This window comes from Beauveria bassiana (genome assembly GCF_000280675.1).
Source record: "Beauveria bassiana ARSEF 2860 unplaced genomic scaffold BBA_S00034, whole genome shotgun sequence".
Taxonomy (NCBI): Eukaryota; Fungi; Ascomycota; class Sordariomycetes; order Hypocreales; family Cordycipitaceae; genus Beauveria; species Beauveria bassiana.
Window position 1 is genome coordinate 159,208 of NW_007930869.1, and position 18,837 is coordinate 178,044.

The 18,837-nt window shown below is 55.2% G+C and overlaps 9 protein-coding genes across 9 annotated transcripts; 6 read left to right on the forward strand and 3 right to left on the reverse strand.

Moving 5' to 3' along the window:
• Nucleotides 1-346: 346 nt before the first annotated feature.
• BBA_08395 (polysaccharide deacetylase) lies at nucleotides 347-1,502 on the forward strand (the record flags this gene model as incomplete). The annotated part of the gene is made up of 3 exons (XM_008603492.1): nucleotides 347-585; nucleotides 637-701; nucleotides 751-1,502. 3 exons carry the CDS (start codon nucleotides 347-349, stop codon nucleotides 1,500-1,502), a joined length of 1,056 nt encoding a protein of 351 aa, XP_008601714.1.
• A 1,102-nt stretch (nucleotides 1,503-2,604) lies between these two features.
• BBA_08396 (glycosyltransferase family 2) lies at nucleotides 2,605-4,676 on the forward strand (the record flags this gene model as incomplete). The annotated part of the gene is made up of 3 exons (XM_008603493.1): nucleotides 2,605-2,715; nucleotides 2,762-4,369; nucleotides 4,449-4,676. 3 exons carry the CDS (start codon nucleotides 2,605-2,607, stop codon nucleotides 4,674-4,676), a joined length of 1,947 nt encoding a protein of 648 aa, XP_008601715.1.
• A 985-nt stretch (nucleotides 4,677-5,661) lies between these two features.
• BBA_08397 (cystathionine beta-synthase) lies at nucleotides 5,662-7,309 on the forward strand (the record flags this gene model as incomplete). The annotated part of the gene is made up of 2 exons (XM_008603494.1): nucleotides 5,662-5,930; nucleotides 6,016-7,309. The coding sequence occupies 2 exons, from the start codon at nucleotides 5,662-5,664 to the stop codon at nucleotides 7,307-7,309; spliced, it is 1,563 nt and encodes a 520-aa protein (XP_008601716.1).
• Nucleotides 7,310-7,712: 403 nt separating this feature from the next.
• On the reverse strand, nucleotides 7,713-8,594 carry BBA_08398 (signal recognition particle receptor beta subunit; the record flags this gene model as incomplete). The annotated part of the gene is made up of 1 exon (XM_008603495.1): nucleotides 7,713-8,594. One exon carries the CDS (start codon nucleotides 8,592-8,594, stop codon nucleotides 7,713-7,715), a length of 882 nt encoding a protein of 293 aa, XP_008601717.1.
• Nucleotides 8,595-9,272: 678 nt separating this feature from the next.
• On the forward strand, nucleotides 9,273-9,518 carry BBA_08399 (uncharacterized protein; the record flags this gene model as incomplete). Its single annotated transcript, XM_008603496.1, has 1 exon — nucleotides 9,273-9,518. The coding sequence occupies one exon, from the start codon at nucleotides 9,273-9,275 to the stop codon at nucleotides 9,516-9,518; it is 246 nt and encodes an 81-aa protein (XP_008601718.1).
• Nucleotides 9,519-10,450: 932 nt separating this feature from the next.
• BBA_08400 (palmitoyltransferase AKR1) lies at nucleotides 10,451-12,697 on the forward strand (the record flags this gene model as incomplete). Its single annotated transcript, XM_008603497.1, has 2 exons — nucleotides 10,451-10,738; nucleotides 10,793-12,697. 2 exons carry the CDS (start codon nucleotides 10,451-10,453, stop codon nucleotides 12,695-12,697), a joined length of 2,193 nt encoding a protein of 730 aa, XP_008601719.1.
• A 1,532-nt stretch (nucleotides 12,698-14,229) lies between these two features.
• On the reverse strand, nucleotides 14,230-15,480 carry BBA_08401 (uncharacterized protein; the record flags this gene model as incomplete). Its single annotated transcript, XM_008603498.1, has 1 exon — nucleotides 14,230-15,480. One exon carries the CDS (start codon nucleotides 15,478-15,480, stop codon nucleotides 14,230-14,232), a length of 1,251 nt encoding a protein of 416 aa, XP_008601720.1.
• Nucleotides 15,481-15,877: 397 nt separating this feature from the next.
• BBA_08402 (monooxygenase-like protein) lies at nucleotides 15,878-17,554 on the reverse strand (the record flags this gene model as incomplete). Its single annotated transcript, XM_008603499.1, has 3 exons — nucleotides 15,878-16,823; nucleotides 16,885-17,222; nucleotides 17,300-17,554. 3 exons carry the CDS (start codon nucleotides 17,552-17,554, stop codon nucleotides 15,878-15,880), a joined length of 1,539 nt encoding a protein of 512 aa, XP_008601721.1.
• A 415-nt stretch (nucleotides 17,555-17,969) lies between these two features.
• On the forward strand, nucleotides 17,970-18,736 carry BBA_08403 (uncharacterized protein; the record flags this gene model as incomplete). The annotated part of the gene is made up of 3 exons (XM_008603500.1): nucleotides 17,970-17,982; nucleotides 18,045-18,287; nucleotides 18,339-18,736. 3 exons carry the CDS (start codon nucleotides 17,970-17,972, stop codon nucleotides 18,734-18,736), a joined length of 654 nt encoding a protein of 217 aa, XP_008601722.1.
• Nucleotides 18,737-18,837: the final 101 nt, after the last annotated feature.

Sequence of the window (18,837 nt, forward strand, 5' to 3'; positions counted from 1 at the left end):
CGCACAAGGCCAGTTTCAATCTACATCGCGTATAGCCCCCTTCAATATTGCTTGTGGCTAAGGTGGTGGTGATGAAGGATGCAGACAACACACTGCATCCATGCTTTTCACATCGCCGGGTAAGATGTAATGTCTTGCCTCAGTGCATATGTAATGATTGACTGTGCAGAATATTGAGACTCAAGTGAGGCGCTAGGATTTGCGATTGGAACCAATTGTCAGAACCAATGCATGTAGGTCTGCGCCCACGATGTAGCCTCACTATCATTTAACGACCTGTATTGCCACTGGCAGCCCTCGCCTTGAACATTGTCAACCTGTCAATTCCAAGACTTTGATTATCATTATGAAGCATACACTTGCCATTGTTTCAGCACTGAGCGTTTTGGTAGTCGCGCACACATCGCTGGCCAGCTTCACCGGCCCTACTACCCTAATAAACAAAGGCCAGCAGTGCGGTGCGGGCGTGGGATTATTCTGCGCGCCAGGATTGTGTTGTTCAGAAGGAGGATGGTGCGGAACAAGCCATGCACACTGTGGTGGCTCTCAGTGCCAACTGGATTACTGCGACTCCTGCGATACATTGTAAGAGAGCCTTTTTGACGGCACTCGACTTTTCCGGCTGACGGCGTGTAGCAAAGGGCCGTCCGGGCCATCGACTGGCGATATTCGCCGCGAGAAAATTGGCGCCGTTCCATACGGTAAGTAAAGACAGTTTCAGTATTTTAGATTGATCCTGATTTTGGAAAGGCACAATCATCACGAGTTGCAAAACCCCCGGCACAATGGCTCTCACGTTTGACGACGGCCCGGACGTGTACACCTCCCAGCTTCTCGACATTTTGAAATCATACAACGTCACGGCCACCTTCTTCATTGCCGGAAACAACCGGGACAAGGGCCCAATGGACGACCCGGCGCGCCCGTGGGCCGGTGTGCTTCGACGCATGCACAATGAAGGCCACCAGCTGGCGAGCCACACTTGGACGCACCGCAACTTGAACAAGGTCAACAGGACCATCCAGTACTCTGAAATCGTGTACAATGAAATGGCCTTTTGCAACATCTTTGGCTGGTTCCCCACTTACATGAGACCGCCGTATCTAGAGTGCAACGCGGAGAGTGGCTGCAGGGACACCCTCCGGACGCTGGGCTACCATATTGTCAACAGCAACATGGACACCAAGGATTACCTCCATAACTCGCCTGAGAATATCCGTCTCTCCAAGGAACGCTTCGAAAAGGCTGTATCTCGGGATGCTTCCCGCAACAGCTACATCACGCTGGCCCACGACGTGCACCACCAGACGGTCGTGACGCTCACCGGCTACATGATTGAGCTTTCGCGAGAGCGCGGCTACAAGCTCACCACCGTGGGCGAGTGTCTGGACGATACCCGCAGAAACTGGTACCGAACCACGCCCAACGCCCCCCCCGAGACAGCGGCAGTTTGCCTGGGCACTGTGGCGCCCGGATGTCAAAGGAAACTTTGGTCGCTGTAATTAGTTGGGGCCAACGATGCGAGCAGCATGAATGGATTATGAATGCCATGCCATGATTGGATGATGTAGGGCGGGCGGGCATGGCAGCAGCCGGGCATTGGTTTGTAAGTGAATACAAAGTTTTCAGGTTCAAATCTCGTATACGGCGGCGCTCAAAGTGCCACGAACAAGCTCAGACCACCGGGAAAGAGTATGGAAATAGGGCAGTCTAATCAAACTAACAATCTACGTCCAGCGTTACAGGCAACACCACTTTGTCGTCATGCCAGGGTCAGGGCCAGCGACCGGGTTGCACCGCGGATGCGAGCCGCGTGCCGCGTTACACAGCGGACACGGCATCCTACAAATGCAAGTGGTGTGGCCAATGAAGAATAATTCAAATAATTCACGTGTCAAGATGAAACGTGGCAGATGAAGAGGGCGTTATGCCGCTCGCCCAGAATAGCAACCATGGTACTTTTGCAGAGGCATCTGCATCCCCATCACTTTAGTCTCTCACTTTAGGCTAAAAGAAACTGCACCATTGCTTCTCATGAAACATGCTTGTCAGGTGAGAATTTCCCGACGTGTCAGTCTATTCCAGCTTGTTCTTCTCTGGAGAAAAACACATCACTGACCACTATACGAGGTGGCACGCCGAAGCAGTCACCTCCAAAGTGCAATACAGCAGCATGGGGAAGCTGTCATCCCTGACCGAGTCGGCTTGTTCACGCTGCGAATCATGATAGATCTTTGTGCTACCGATTTGCCACGAGAGCTTCTGGCAGATGATGCACAGTGTCATTGGTGAATAATCCAGTTTATTTATGGCATTACGGTAGGGTGGGAGACAAGCTCAAGGGCTGACACGCAGGGTGACTCGCTTCGAGCAGTCTCTTGGCAGCCTAAATACGGAGAAGGGCAAGTTCGGGACAGTTAATATATGTTTTACTTGCGGTTATTCGCTTAGAACGATGTTTGCCGTGCAGAAATGTAGCAAACCTTAACGGCCTCCATAAAACCAGCCTCTGCCCGTACTCCGAGTTCGTCGTCGAATGACCCAAGCTGCTGTGTCTTGCCTGCCGCCGTTTTGTCCACAAATCGGGACTACTCTTTAACAAATATGCGAGACTCCAAAGAGGCGCAGCCGTCACTGGAGGAGATTCGGATTATTCAAGAACTCTGCCCACCTCAGCAAGCCGTGCTGGCTGCGGAGCCCGGGTCTCGAGCTTCGGTATGTGGCCAAGAGTATCAAAGCAACAATGATACTAACAATGTAGTCGATAAATCGCCAAATAAATGGCATTCTACCACACGGAATTCAAACTCCGCAAACGGATGCTTCATGGAACTCGCACGGCGCCGACTCTGACATTTCCTTTAGCTCCGCTGTACAACAAGAAGAAGCCAAGCTTCGATGGGATGCCGACGCGGAGCTTAAACGCCTGTCCAAAACACTACTTCGAATGCAAAAATGGGGTCTGATTAGTGGACTCGTCATTATCAACGGCACGCTAATCTACTCGGCTTTGAAGTTCTGGCAAGTCTACTACCTCTTTATCGTCCTGCTAAGCTCCAACACGGTCCTCCAAGTGCTGATGATTGTCTGCATCATTGGCACCTGGACCTGGAAACACATTCTCTGCGGCTGGCGAAAGCCAAAAAAAGAGACTACTGTGCCGGACGAGCCAGAGAAGCTGGTGCTCCTGCTGCCGTGCTACAACGAGACGCCGGAGGAGCTGTCGCGATCGCTCGACTCGCTGGTCGAGCAGGAGAACCTGGACAGCCACCCCAGGCTCATCTTGATCGTCGTCGACGGCAACGTGCGCGGGCCGGGCATGACCAAGACGACGCAGCGCTACCTGCTCGAGGACATTCTGGAGCCCGGCCCGCGCCGCGTCTTCGCCAACGGGTACCGCGCGCGCGACGGCCTCTTGATGCCGGTCAGGGTGCAGACGGGCACATACCGCGGGATCCCCTACATCCTCGTTGGAAAAAAGTACAACCAGGGCAAGCGTGACAGCCTGTGCTTTGCGCGGTCGCTCCTCTACCACTACCACTACCACGACCGGCTGCGGACGACCGCCGACAACGCCGTCACCACCATGTTCCACAACGACCTCTTTGCGCACCTGGGCACGGCGCTGCTGCAGCGCGGCCTCTGCACCATCGACTACCTCGTGGGCATGGACGCCGACACCGTGTTTGACCGGCGCTGCGTGTGGGAGATGCTGCGGGCCATGCGCGCGGCGGACCCGAGCGTGGTGGTGGGCGTGTGCGGCCACGTGTGCGTCGACTTTGGAGCGCGCCGATTTCGTCTCTGGTCGCTGTACCAGTCGGTCGAGTACGCGCAGACGCAGGGCCTGCGGCGCATGTTCCAGTCGCGCGTCACGGGCAAGGTCAGCTGCCTGCCGGGCTGCTGCCAGCTGCTCCGCGTCGACGAGGCGACGTTTGGCGACGTCGTGCTGCGGCGGCGCTTCGGCTACTGCCCCAAGCCAAACGACGTCATGACGCGCCACATCATGGGCAGCTACTCCGAGGACAGCATCCACGCGAGCATTATTTTTAGCCTGTTTCCGGACAGGCAGACGGCGCAGGCGCTGCGCGCCAAGGCGTACACGACGGTGCCGCAGGGCTGGCGCGTGTTTCTGTCGCAGCGCAAGCGGTGGGCGCTCGGCAGCATATCAAACGAGTTTGTTATGATCTTTCGGCCGTGCATCCTGTGGGTGGAGCGGCTGCAGAGCGTCGTGGCGGTGCTGACGTGGGCGATTACGCCGTTCATCGTTGCGGCGCTCGCAGAGATGATCATGCTGTTGGTGAAGCATGGAAGGGAAGTAATTCAGGATCCAGTATTCATCTCGCTGCTGTCATTGCTCTGGGTTCGCTATGTAAGTTGCTTCCCCCGAAAAAAGACTGATTGGCAAAGACTGATTGTGGTCGCGCTGACATTTTTTGGAATGGACATAGTTGTACTCGTTCTGCATCGGTTTCTGGCTTCCGCAAAGTAATCTCGAACGGATTCAGTATTTTGTCGGCTTCTTTCTACATTTTTTCACGTCGCCGTTTATGAACATCATCATCCTCGTGTACTCACTGATGCACTCGGACGACTTTCAATGGGGCAAGACGCGCGAGGTGATTCAAGAGGACGGCGAGTCGAATGCGGATGGGCAAGGCGGAAGAGGGAATCATTGACCATCATGCGGACTGGAGAAGAATGAATAATTGACAGTTGCTTGTGGAATATGATACTGCGCGCGATGAAAGGCGCCCTAGAATAAATATACTGCCTAATTATCACAATTTGCTTGGCTGAGGAGGCTGGAACGACCGGTGCACGGCATCTAGTAACGATATGTCATGTAGTGCAATTTTCTCTTTTATTTGCGAATCGTAGCAACAGATCTTTAGACTAGACGCCGCCGTGACCTTCCGTCTTCCCAGAACAGCTTACCCGAAAGGCGTTTTCATCACTGATGGCCTGCTGGCCGTTGCTCTTCTTGTTACTTCCAGCCTCGTAGATCTTTTCAATATCTGGATGTTCTCGACATATGCATGCCATTTAGAGTCTGCTAGACGCTTTTGGCCTCCAAGTTTCATTTGATCTCATACATGGCACTAATAATGTGGAATTTTTAGACGGGTTTATGGATAGGACTAGGCAAGTTGGCAAGCTAGTCTAGTGTCCTGGGCACCAGCTATGTAAGTATAGAGAGAGCATGTACTGTGGAAAACGTCAGAGAATTTTTTTTCGCGTCACTTGCATACCATAATAATACTCTGATAGTAGACCTGTTAAATCCCTTGGTATCTGTTGCAAGAGGGAGCGAATAGGGAGATGACGGCCTACACGAAATGAAAGATGAAGATTCTGGTAGAAACTCATTGCAAGATCAAGCGTAGTATATCAGTTCAAGACTGTAAACATGTCAGTGATAATTCTGTTGCTCCAAAATCACGACTTACACAGCGAGAATGACATGGGCCACAAGCGGGTACCGCCGGCGTTGGGGCCGCGGCGAGGCGCTGCATGGTGGGGCAGGAAAAAAAGCTGCGGCGGCGGTGGCGGGGTGTTTTGAACGTCTTTTTAGACACGCCACTTTTCCAAACAACCATCGTCAACTTTCTTTTTCCTTGTTTCTACACTTTTCTCCTTTTTTTCTCGATAAATACCGTCACCATGGCTGATTCACCCAGCATCCCCCATGTCGGCCGCAAACCCGCCACGGTCCTTTCCGCCACCGAGCTCATCGGCAACACCCCGCTGGTTCGACTCAACAAGGTGCCACAGTCCCTCGGCGTCGAATGCGAAGTCTACGTCAAGGCCGAGCTATTCAACGCCGGCGGCAGCGTCAAGGACCGTATCGCCCTGCGCATGGTCGAGGAAGCCGAGAAGAGCGGCCGCATCAAGCCCGGCGATACGCTGATTGAGCCCACCTCGGGCAACACGTACGTTTCCGGCCGCGTTCTCACGGCCAACCCTGAGGGCCGATGAGACAAAGCATGCTAACAATTTTTCCCTTTTTTACTCCAGCGGCATTGGTCTAGCCCTTGTCGGTGCCATTAAAGGCTACAAAACCATCATAACCATGCCCGAGAAGATGTCAGCCGAAAAGGTCTCGGTCCTGCGCGCGCTCGGCGCCACCATCATCCGCACCCCGACCCAGGCCGCATGGGACGCCCCCGAGTCGCACATTGGTGTCGCCCGTCGTCTTGAAAAGGAGATTCCCAACGCTCACATCCTCGACCAGTACGGCAACCTCGACAACCCGCTCGCCCACGAGCACGGCACCGCCGAGGAGATTTGGGAGCAGACGGGCGGCAAGATTGACGCCATTGTCGCCGGCGCCGGCACCGGTGGCACCATTAGTGGCCTTGCCCGCGGCCTCCGCAAGCACAACAAAGACATCAAGGTCATTGCGGCTGACCCCCACGGCAGCATCCTCGCCGTCCCCGAGTCGCTCAACGAAGAGCACGCCAACCAGCCGTACAAGGTCGAGGGCATCGGCTACGACTTCATCCCCGAGGTGCTCGACCGCGAGCTCGTCGACAAGTGGTACAAGACGGGCGATCACGAGTCATTCTACCTCGCTCGTCGCCTGATTTCGGAAGAGGGTCTCCTCGTGGGCGGCAGCTCCGGCTCGGCCATGGCCGCCATGCTCAAGGCCGTCAAGGATTACGGTTTCAAAAAGGGTCATGTGGTCGTCGTCGTGCTGCCCGACAGCATCCGTAGCTACCTGTCCAAGTTTGCCGACGACGACTGGCTGGCGGCCAACAACCTGTTCCCCATCAACGGCATCGAGAGCGCGTCGGTCACGAGCCCCCACGGCAAGGCGACAACCAAGACCGATCCCTACGCCGGCGCCACCATTGCCTCGCTGCGCCTCAAGCCCGTCACTTCGGTCGCTGCCACAGCCGAGTGCGCCGAGGCCGTCGAGACGATGCGCGACAAGGGCTTTGACCAGCTGCCCGTGCTCGCCGCCTCGGGCCGCCTCGTCGGCGTCGTCACCCTCGGCAATCTGCTGAGCTACATCTCGAGCGGCCGCGCCACCGGCCAGACCCAGGTCAAGGACGTCATGTTTGACTTTGGCCGCATGGACGAGATTGTCACGGACCCTCGCCAGACGGCCGCCTCGGGCAAGGACGTCAAGCGCAAGTTTGTCGAGATTACCCTCGACACGTCTCTCAACTACCTGAGCAAGTTTTTCGAGTGGAACAGCGCCGCCGTCGTCACGGAAAAGAGCGCCGACAGCAAGACGCTAGCCAAGCCGGTGGCGGTTGTCACAAAGGTCGACCTGCTTACTTGGATGGTGAACCAAAAGCTATGAGCGGATCGGCAAAGGTGGAATTGCCAAAGTTTTCTACTCTTTTGATACATGTCGTACCAGTTTTGGCGTTTGTGATTTTGGACTCAACTTTTCATGGGAGACTGTTGTCAATAAATAGACTAGACACCAGGACGAGCCTTGTAGACTCAACATCTACGGTTCTTGATATGATCAGACGATGAATAAAACGAACAAGTTAATGACGAGAAGCCGGCCCGAGCATGTACATGACGTTGAAATCCAGGCACAGATTGCTTGAGAACAAGAAAATTATTGATACAGTACACTTGGCTATGATACAGGAGTTTTCGAACTAGTGATATAGTACATTTCGTTATGAATTAGAAAGGTTTGTTTTTTTGTACTGGCTGCTGCGTACAAGTCACAGCCACAGCGAACAAGTCTATATTCTCTGCGCAATCCACCACCACCACTTGTCCGCGTCAGGCTCCTCCGCCACGACAGTCCCGGGCAAAACATCCACATCAATGCCAAACTCCTGCATCTGGGCAAACGAAAACTTGTCGGCGCCATACTCGCCCAGCCAGCCGTCCTGCTCCTCGGCACCGAGCTCATCAGCGCCGACGCCCGAGTCGAGCAGGCCCTTGCTGCGCGACGCGCGGATGCGCGAAATCTCCGCCTCGAGGTTCGCGCGCACCATGGCTGCGGGCAGCGCCGTAAACAGGTCCATCTTGTTGGCGGCCACGAGCACTGGCACGGCGGCGCCGCGCCTGTCCTTGGACCCCCTTGTCGTCATCGTCGTCGCCTTCTTCTGCAGCACCAGCAGCGCATCGTACAGATACTGCGCCGTAGCGGCCAACACGTCGTGCTCGCCGAGCGCCGCGGCGTCGACGACAAAGACCACGGCGCGGAGCTTGTCGGCGCGGCGCAGCTTGCCGAGTGCCGTGTTGCGCAGCTTGCCGTGGCCGGGGGTATCCACGAGCAAGAATTTGGTATACGTGCCGTCCGACTCGTCGCGGTTGCGGTACGTCGTCTTGTTGGCCGCGTCGGTGGACGCGTGGAGCTCGACCGACTGCGACGACTGCGAGGTGCGCGTGGCGGCGGCGGGCGCGCTGCCGCCGCGCTCGTACAGCGTCTGGAGAGCCGTCTTGCCGCCGCCGGAAGGGCCGAGGAGGAGCACGACGGGCGGCACAATGTAGGTGACGCTGCGGGAGAGGACGACGTGCAGCAGCACCGGAGCGCCGAGGACGACGAGCAAGCCGAGGAGCACGACGGGCCACGACGGCGTCATGAGGAAGGCGACAATTTGCTCAAAGGTAGGCATCGTGGCGGGCTGCGTCGGGTCGGGGGAGCGAATGTGAGTCGGAGAGGGGGGGAGGTGGGAAATGGAATATGGGAGATTGGGCGCCGGGCTGCCCGTGTTCGTCTCTCCTGAAGTTGGTTGTCGAAATGTTGGCGTTTGAGTCGTTGGTGGCTACTCGGGCCAGATTGGTTTTGGTGGGGTCTTGAATTTCGGGCCGCAAGTCCTGCGCCTCTGCCAACTTTTGGTCGCCACTTGTGGCTGTAGTTCTTGCAGATGGTGTAAATCAAGGCGCTCGAATTTAATATACGTGCTATCAGGGCAAAGAAATCGACAATGCAATTCTGTATACTGTGACTTTTTTTCTGCGGATAATAAGATGAGAAATACTCTTTGGCTTAGAGCGCGAGACGCGCAGTGCAGTCTGGACATGACCCATGTCTAAGCCCACCAAAGTCATGCCATCCCAAGCTCAGAACGGGCTAAAACAGCAGAAGCAATATCGTTGTCTTTGCATATAAACAAAGCACAAATCTAGTAAGAATGTACAATCTATGATGGCTGAAACGGAAGGCAGGTCTTGAGCCACGATTGCCATTACAATCTGGATACACGGGGCTTGTACAACTTGAGTGTACTCTCCGCCCAGGCTGCCTTGACTAGAAACCCAGGGCGCGCTTGGAAGGGACTCGCATCGTCGCCATGGAAATTGACTTGGCAGCAGCAGACCTTTTCATCAAGAACTTGCTCTCGACGGCTCCCGCAAGCCTGTGTGCCATCGAGCTTGGTAAAGTTCACAAGACGGCAGCAGCACCATCACCCGTTCGCGGCCACGCGGCCGGCCGCGACCGATGTGTTGGACACGTAAAACCAGACGTGACGAACATGCGAGGCCTGGTGAACACGCTAGAAGCGCCAAATGGGCCCTTGTGGTCAAAGGCCGGTTGACGAGTGGCTCATTCGAGCTGCTCGATTCTCGGTCTTTCGGGAAACTGTGATAATGATAGTTCAGAAAGAATAAAGGCGGCCCTTTTGGCATCTTCAGATCCCACTCGTCGAACCATTCTCCCTCCTCTCATCATCATGCAAGTGCATATATCCGAAAGCTTACATCGACGAGCACGTTGTTAGCAAGATGGTGAGCTCCCGCAGTGCAAAAGCGCCAGCTTTGTGTGTTGCTGTCTGTGACCTGCTTCGTCTAGAAGACTAAACGACTTATATGACAGCAACTTCGAACGGCCGATGCCGCGCCGCTACGTGGCTACTCTGGACATGGTTCGGGGTTCGTCCCTCGACACGTTCCGCTCTTTAGGGTGAAGTATGACCCCGTTGCTAAGGGCGGCGAGACGTACAGCTAGGGCGACATCATGAATCTCTGCACGTCGACGGTCGAATGGTGTGCGATGGCGGCATGCCGACTCACAAACTGAAGGTTGAGAGGAGAAAGTCTTGGTCATCGTTTGACCTGTGTCGCAACGGACTTTGGTTGGTTGTGAGATTCACCAGCCACAGGCAGTCTCCCCTTTGATGCGTTTGCGCTAGTCTCAATAAGGAAAGCCCAGTCGAAGCTCAGCCACGCTGTGAACATCATCAAATCTCCTAGCCGGCAATGAAAATTGTCAGCCGGTTTTCTTCATTCTTTTCCTGTCGAGATTTTTGGCCTACGGCTTCATTTAGTACAGCATCCAGCATTGCGCCACCAACATTCTTCGTCTTCATCCATAACTAGCATGAGTGCGCCCTAGGCTCAACGAAAGCCGTGTCTCACATCTGTCCGAAGCCCGGCACCAACGGCCATTTAATTTCGCCCTTATTTCTCAGACCATTCGTGACCGACCCCGATAACCCCCTGCCGGCAACGGTCTCTCTGCCGAGCACGTATGGCCAGCCCGGCACGACCAAGCAGCATATCTGCTGCGTCGTCTACCCATATGCAACCATTGACCAAGGCCTCTGCCGCGGCACCCAAGCTTGACAGCAACATGGAGATGGGGAGCATACAGAACGAGAGCGCGGGAGCGGCAACTGCTGCGGCTGCTCCGCCTGCGCCCGAGGACGACATTATGCAGTATGCTCGTACCGGCGACGTGCCTGCGATGGAAAGACTTTTCGAGTCGGGAGAGTCTGACGCTACCTATGCCGACGACGAAGGAATCACACCTTTGCACGTATGTGTTTGGGCGCTGTATCGACTGCCATGATGATCAAGCTAACAGCACCAGTGGGCAGCAATTAACAACCAGTACGCAATGTGCAAATTCCTCATCGATCACGGCGCCGAAATTAACAGAAAGGGCGGCGAATCCGTCGCAACGCCCCTGCAATGGGCCGCCCAGCGATGCCACTACTACACCGTCAACCTACTCCTCCAGCACGGCGCCGATCCTCTCATCACCGACTCCCAGGGCTACAATACTCTTCACATCTCTACGTTTAACGGTAATGTGCTGCTCCTCATCCTCCTGCTGCACCAGGGCATCCCCGTCGACGTCGTGGACAGCTACGGCCACACCTCGCTCATGTGGGCGGCCTACAAGGGCTTCCCACAGTGCGTCGACGTCTTCCTGCGCTGGGGCGCCAGTGTGCACGCGACCGATGAGCAAGGATTCACGGCACTGCACTGGGCTCTCGTCAAGGGGCACCCAGCGTGCATCCTTAAAGTCGTCGAGTACGGCGCCGACCGCTTCGCCAAGACGGATACCGGCAAGACGCCGGCGGTTACCGCCAGCGAGCTGCACACGGAGAAGGCATGGCATCGAGCGCTGAAGGAATGTGGCTTTGACGAGGATGGAAACCCTTCGATGCCGCCGTGGCCCGGCGCGTCCTACTTTCTAAAAGATAAGCGCACATTCTTGACGAGGTTTCTTTTCCTCTGGCCGTTTTTGCTGGTATGGTCGGGTTTGATGACGTTGTCGCATACGCCTGTATATTTCGGCATTCCGTCTGCGGTTCTTATTGGGTATGGGATCACGTTTTGCGCGCAGCAAGTGCTGGAATATGCGCCGTCGGACATGCGCCACTTTCATAAGACACCGTGGATGGCTGGCATCTTTGCCGGCTCGCTGTTCCTTGTCGCTGTCAACTGGTTCTTCACCGTACTGCCGTATACCATGTTCAGGGCCGAGACGACGCACCCTCTGTTGAACGTCATCTTTGGCGTGTGCATATCGCTCACCACCTTTTTTTACGCTGCCTGTATGCGTTACGACCCCGGATATGTCCCCAAGATGAACGGCATTGCCGAGCAACGTGCTGTCATCGACGACCTGCTCAAGACGTGGAAGTACGACGAAACCAACTTTTGTGTTACGTGCATGATTCGTACGCCTCTGCGTAGCAAGCATTGTCGTCGATGTCAGCGCTGCGTGGCCAAGCACGACCACCACTGTCCCTGGGTCTACAACTGTGTCGGTGTCAATACCCACCGCCACTTTTTCTTCTATCTCGTTTCCCTCAGCATCGGCATCCTTTTCTATAACTGGCTGCTCTGGAACTACTTTAGCAGCATCTCTGCCAACGCATCGGATCAATGCAACGTCTTGAGCCCCAGCCTCTGCAAGATGGTGAACGCCGACGCCTACACGCTACTACTCGGAGCCTGGATCACGCTGCAGCTGACGTGGGTGTCCATGCTCGTCGCCACACAGCTCATCCAAGTGTCGCGCGCCATGACAACCTATGAGAACATGATGGGCATCAGCACTGGCCAGAACGCTTCCACGGCATTCACCTCGACCGGCGCGCCGCTCGACCCCAACCACCCGGCCATCTCCGCCAGTCCTGCCAGTGCACCGGCCGCCGCCAAACGTCAGGGCGGCAAGTTGCGGTCGTGGTGCCGTCTTCTGGGCGTCGACCCTTTCATCGAGACCATTGCCGGCCGTGGCGCTGCGACCGGCAAGAACCGCCGCAAGAAGAAGAATCCCTACAGCCGCGGCTGTCTCCTCAACTGCAAGGACTTTTGGTTCGACCCCGCGCCTATTTTTGGCCAGCGCGACAATGGCACGGCGCTGCTTGGCGGCGACAAGGTCGACTACACGGAAATGTACGAGAGCCCGACCCTGATGCAGCTCACGGGTATGCGAGCTAGAGGCGGCTATGAGGCTGTGGCCGGAGAGGATGAAGTCTAGGGAAACGATTTCTTCTTTGAACCATGATTGATTATGGGTATAGAGCTTTTCGGCGCAGCATGGCTCGAGAGCATTATAATTCTTTTCCCTTTTTTTTCTTTTTTTGTGTATAACCTAACTGAGTTGGCCGGGGGCCGGGGGGGGCTTTTTCTTGGAATTCTGTGTGTGAGGAGTAGAAGAGGGCTGTTTGCGTGCATTCAAACGCCGATACGGAATGATTCATGACCATTAGGTAAATACATACTACCATTGTAATACGTACAACAAGACATGTTTTTCAGTGTTCAGCAAGCCTCAGAATATGGGCTCTACGCCAGCATCATCCGCTCACTATCCCCCCCCTCGTATTAACGAATTAGATGATTCTACGAATGCTGCGAGGAACGGCTACACGGCCCAGTCGAACCAGTCATCGACGGCGATGCCTTGTTGCAGCGCGTCCACGTCAGCGGCCGCTTCTTCGTGCCCCGTCCGTCCTCTGTTGAGAAACAAGTGACGAACGCGACACTTTGCGCAGTCTACCTGACGATCCAAGGAACTGAGAATCATTGGTCGAAGTGAAAAAAAAAAAAAAAAAAAAAAAAAAAAAATAACTCTCCCGTGCAGACGGACAACAAGGGAGAACAAAGGCGGGCGGCGTTTCGCCCGCGTTGGGTGTGTAGCTGCGGATGCGATTCTCACGGTTAGAAGGCAAGGTGCACACGGTCGCGAATTATCAGGTGGGAAATTTTGTGGGCAAAGAGACAAGAAGTCTTGTTAGTATGGGACTGGATGTTGGTTCGAGTTACAGCCGAGCAACCGGAATTCTTGCAAAGAACGAGTGTTGCTCCAAACGGTTCCCCGTAGCTTGGTGGAGCGTGATACCTTGCCGTGATACATGACACTGAACGCCTGGCTGAAAGTCAACCGGGCTTGGATGTAGTACATTGAGCCGTCTGACGCGACGCATAAAGCCTTTCCAACGGCAAAAGTTGGTAGTCGAGGAAAGTGCTCATCAGGATGCACAAGTCTAGGGAAAAAGGAGGTGGGCATTCATCTGTTTTGTCTGCATTCGGCAACCACGCGCACGTTGGCCGATTCGCACACCAACTTGGCGGTGTAGAGTCTGATTAGATGATGAACTGTATTTTTTTTTTTTCAGTCTTGCTAACATGAAGTACTTCTACTATAGTGTAAAATGAGTAGCATCTGGATGCATTGCGAGTCATGATTCTAATTGAGCAAGTCCGTGTAAGCGAGTACCCGCGAGCGCGCGAGTATCCAAATCCGAAGAATTGTTCAAACATGAAGTCATAGAAATGTAGCATGAACCACGCCGAACCGAGCTGCCGCGCGTCAAATCTAAGGGTAGTTATTACTGCCTGGCCGGCAAACTGGCTACACAAGTTCTCGCGTTATCCGTGCCTTTCAACACTTGGTACCACGCGGTAAAAACCAACCAACAGTGGAGACTTGTCTACGGCATAACCAACACGGGCATCCTCTCTTTGTAGATGATAAAAATGAAGTCTCCATTATAATTGATTACAACATTACTCTCTATTTTCTGTCATTCTGCCCGATCGCAAGTTCCACCCCCCACGCACCCCCTCCACCGTCCTTCTCGTCTTCGCAGGCGGCACGGGCGGCTGGTCCGGCGCCGGCAGCACCCGCTGACTCTCGGACCATTGCCAGAGCTCGTCCGCAAAGAGCCTGGCCAGGTGCGCAACATCAGCCTCTGCCGGCGTCTCGGCCCCCGCAACGCGCAGCATCTCCGCCCGCCGCGAGTTACCCCCGTCGCCAAAGTGAAACACCCACGCGTGCTCCCCGCTGACGAGCACGCTGTCCAAGTCGACGCTCTCCCACGCGATGCCGTGCGCGTGCAGCTGCGCCAGCGTCTTGACCAGGGCGCGCTTCCACGCGCGCTTGGTGGCGTCGTCCGAGCAGGCGTCGCCCGACTGCAGGGCCTCGCGCAGCGGCACGCCGCGGTCGACGTACGTCTGGACGAGGCCGAGAGCGCGCTGCTCGTCGTCGACGACGAGGTAAAACGTGCGCGGGACGTTGAGCGGGTCAAACGTGGTGGGCGGAAAGGCAAACTCGTGAAAGATGTCGGCGTCGATGGCTTCGTACTTGGCAATGAGGCGGGCGACGCCGGCCGCGTCGTCGAGGCCTTCAAAGGACTTGAGGTAGAATCGGTGGCCGGACATCCAGACCTCGCGTGGCTGGTCGCCGAGGATGGTCCGGGGCTCGGCGTGCCAGACATTAACGCCGGCCCACGGAACAATCGTGATTCCTCGGAGCCGTCCGACGTCTTGCAGGTGAGGCAGGGGCAGGTCGGTCCAGGTAGACATGTTGGGGGATGCCTCCGTCGTGCAGTACTCGATGCGCATGCGTCCTTGCTCAGCCGAGACCTGAAACACTCTCCATGGCTTCTGCCAAAACTCCTTCAGGGTGCATTCTCTGTGTCTCTCGCTCGGATCAAATAGCTCCCCGCGGTCGCGGAGCGTGGTGTACATGGTTGGCATGATCCATGCTAGGCAGTCGTCGGGGAGAGGGTCCGAATTTTGCTCGTTGCTGCGAGTGTGAGCTTCCAGGACCGCATAGTGTTGGTCAAAGCCAGCCAGAAGGCGCGGGCAGTCCAAAAAGTCAGCTCGGTTCGCTTTGAAGATGAATCTTCCCAAAGCAGTTCCCACGCGCAGCTTGAACCATCGCACTTTTTCGTCGCCCGAGTCTGGGTCTTTCCGGCCGCACTCGGCTGTCCAGAGACGGGCAAAGTCGTTGGCGTGTTCGGCTTCGGTAGACATTGTAGAAGAAATGGGTTAAAGGCTTGGTAGTTGATTTAGGTGAGACCGATGAGAGTAGTTGGGACAACTATTTATGTAGTCATGACTTATACTGCGCTCTGGAAAATGTTAGGTATCACGAATGTTTGGCTTCTCATCCACGAGGCACAAAGCGCGTAGCCATTGCTAGAATTCTTCTGTTCCGAGTTACAAAACCATAATGTGCCGGCACACCCGTATGCTACACCAGGAACTTCCAACAATGAAAAACTCTTACACAGACACACAAGTCTCCCGCGACAAAAGAAGAGATATGATGCAAGGTGAGCACAAGACAACAGAGAATGAGAGCAGAGCTGCGATACGAGGAGTATGCGACAAAGACAATGCTGTAACAAAAAGATGAATGCTGTCGAGACTAGAAGCTTCGGCCCTGATCAAGCTTATGGTAGCCATCCGTTTTGAGCACTCGCTTCTCCAGCTCGGTAAAGTTGTTGGGCAGGTCGAAGCCGACGCCAAAGAGCACAAAGAGCGCCCACTTCCAGCGAAACGGGTTGATGGAGACGCAAAAGACAAACCACCAGACGAGCTCCAGGTAGGTGAAGAAGTCAAAGGCCGGGGTGGGCGAGTACGACTTGAGGAAGCGAGTGAGGCCGATCCAGCGACGCATCCAAAACGGCGAGGGCCGCGCGAGGGGGTCGGTGATGAACATAAGCATGATGCGGGTGTAGATGCCAATGTGCCAGTTGCCGACGGTGCCAATGGCGGCGACGTAGGTGCAGTTAATGGCCGACAAGCTGGGGTGCGGCGGCGGAAACGTCTGCAGGTACCAGTTGGGCGGGCAGTAGGGATCCTCGAAGCAGTCCTGGGGCAGAAAGGAGAGGCTCGGGCGCTTGAAGCCCGTCGCGAGCACGACAATATCGGCGTCGACGACCTTGTCCTTGCCGGGCCCGCCCTTGGGGACGCCCTGCGCGCGTTGGTTGACGTGGACGCCGTGCTCGGTGAAGCCCTCAATGTCGCCGCGAATCCACTGGGCCTTGCCGTCGCGCAGCTGCTGCATAATGTCCGAGTTGACCATGGGCGTATCGGTGAAGAGCCCGACATCAGACGGCGCAATGTCGGCCATGTCCCGGTAAAAGAGCCGCCGCAGCAGCGTTTCGGGGATCCACGACAGGCTCGTCTCGTGCCCGAAAATGTTCATGCTGAGGAGCGCGTCGACAAAGATGTTGCGCGGAATGATCCATTTGTCGGAGCGCGAGAGAATGGAGATTTGCGAAGCACCCTTGGCAATGCCGAACTCGAGGGCCTCGATGGCGGAGGCGCCGCCGCCGATGATGGCCAGCTTCTTGCCCTTGGCGTCGACACTGAAGCATGTTAGCTACACTGTTGAAGTACATGTGAATTTTTTATTAAAGGGATACTGACTTGTCAAGTTTGCTCGAGTGGACAATCTCGCCTTGAAAATTCTCTGCATTGTCAATCTTGGCCATCTTGGGTGGGCCGCAGGTACCGATGGCGGCAATTAGGCCTGCGAAGCGGCCGTTGGAGGGGTCGTTGATGATCCAGCGGCCCTGGTTGTCCTGGTACACCTTTTCGACCTTGTAGTTGAATTTTGTGTGCCTGTCCAGCTTGTAGAGCTTCCAGATATGGCGGATCTGTTGGACGATTTGCTCCTTATTGGGGTAGCCCTTTTGCCAATTGACGGCCGGGTGGAAGCGGTACATGAGAGAGTGAATCTGGAGGCCAGATGTGCTATTTACACGCTATAGAATATTGTGTCAGCTGGATTGACCTCGTGCATTGCCATTTGAGCCCGGGGATATTTTTTCATATCACTTACAGTCCAGATGCCGCCAACAGCCTCCTCATCTTCGGCCTCAAAGATTTGCACGTCAAAGCCATGGCCGGCGCAGTGTGCAGCAGCCGTGACACCAGTCAAGCCGGCACCGATAATGGCAATACGAGGCCGATTGGAAGAAACTCCGTCCTTGGGCGGCTTCGGCGCGAGGGCCAAGCTTATCAGCCACTGCAGAATCTGGTAAAGGAAGAGCAGCGGATGCAGCAGCGGATTTTCGACGCCTGATTTGGACGACATGACGCTCAATTGAGAAATGCTTCAAAATGCCAAAAGAACAATGAACAATGAACAAGATGAATTGAATGAATCGGCGAGTGCAAAATCGATTTCAAGGCGGAGCTACCAGCCGGGTTTTGTGCATGGCATTGTTGCCAGTGTCGCATGTGAAGAAGAGTCCTGACGTCAACATTCACATGCGAGAGATATAATCAGCTCACTGGACGTGCCAGGAACCACACATCGACGCAACGTGGTCCACGAGGCTATGCACCAAATATAATTGGCATAGGTCATTGTGACATACTTTACGAGTTTTGGTGTTTTTTTTTTTGATTGCAGCTCCCTGTCTTATCGTGCAGCATAAAGCCTCAACTCTTCCGTCTGCTCCGGCCGAGTTTCTGCTGTGTACATCACAGCTCCACACAAGCTCATCATGGACAATCCAGGTATGCAGCGGCCACACAGTCAATCTTGCCCACGGCGGCCAAGATGCTGATACAGACTGCAGCAAGCGATATCGAGGGAATCATCAAGACGCTCTGCATGGGTAGCGCCCACGAGCAAGATGCGGCGCTGAATAAGTACTTTTTGCCAGATGCCGAGTTTATCCATCCGCTCTGCTGGGTGCCGAGATTTCGCAACGTTGCGGTTCCTTTTTTCGGGAGCATTGACTCGCTGTGGCTGGTTCAGTGCATCTATCGCTGGTACATTACCTTTGCGCCGAGACTCGACATTGTCGTGGACTCGGCAGGTACGTTAAGCCGGGCCTCCTATCGTGTACCATGTGCTGACCTCATTCCAGCATTCGACGAGAAAAATAACCTTCTCTACACGACGGCGCGACAGAGCCTCACAGTTTGGTTCTTCCCCATCTACTCGGTGACGGTCAAGCTCGTGACGGTGCTCAAGCTGGAGCAGCAGTCATCGCGTCTCGTACGCGACGCGCGCACGAGCCCAGAACTCGAGGTCGATGGCGACACCACCAACGGCGCGGCGATACTCAAGTACTACATTGCCAGCCAGGAGGACCTGTATCAGATGAACTACTGCCTCGAATTCTTGGCGCCGCACGTGGCGGCCCGGCTGTGGACGCTCGTGCAGCTCTTCACGACGGGCGTCTGCATGGTCATGTCGGTGCTGACGTTGCCGCTTCACTTTTACCTGAATCCCGATACCAAGAGGCAAAAGGTTAAGCAGTAGCTGAGTGTTTCAAGACAAGACTTGCGAGATTTCTCCGTGTCTTTGATCATCGCTCACGACGCGTGGCTGGCTGGAACAGTTGGCGTGCGGCGATGGTGAAG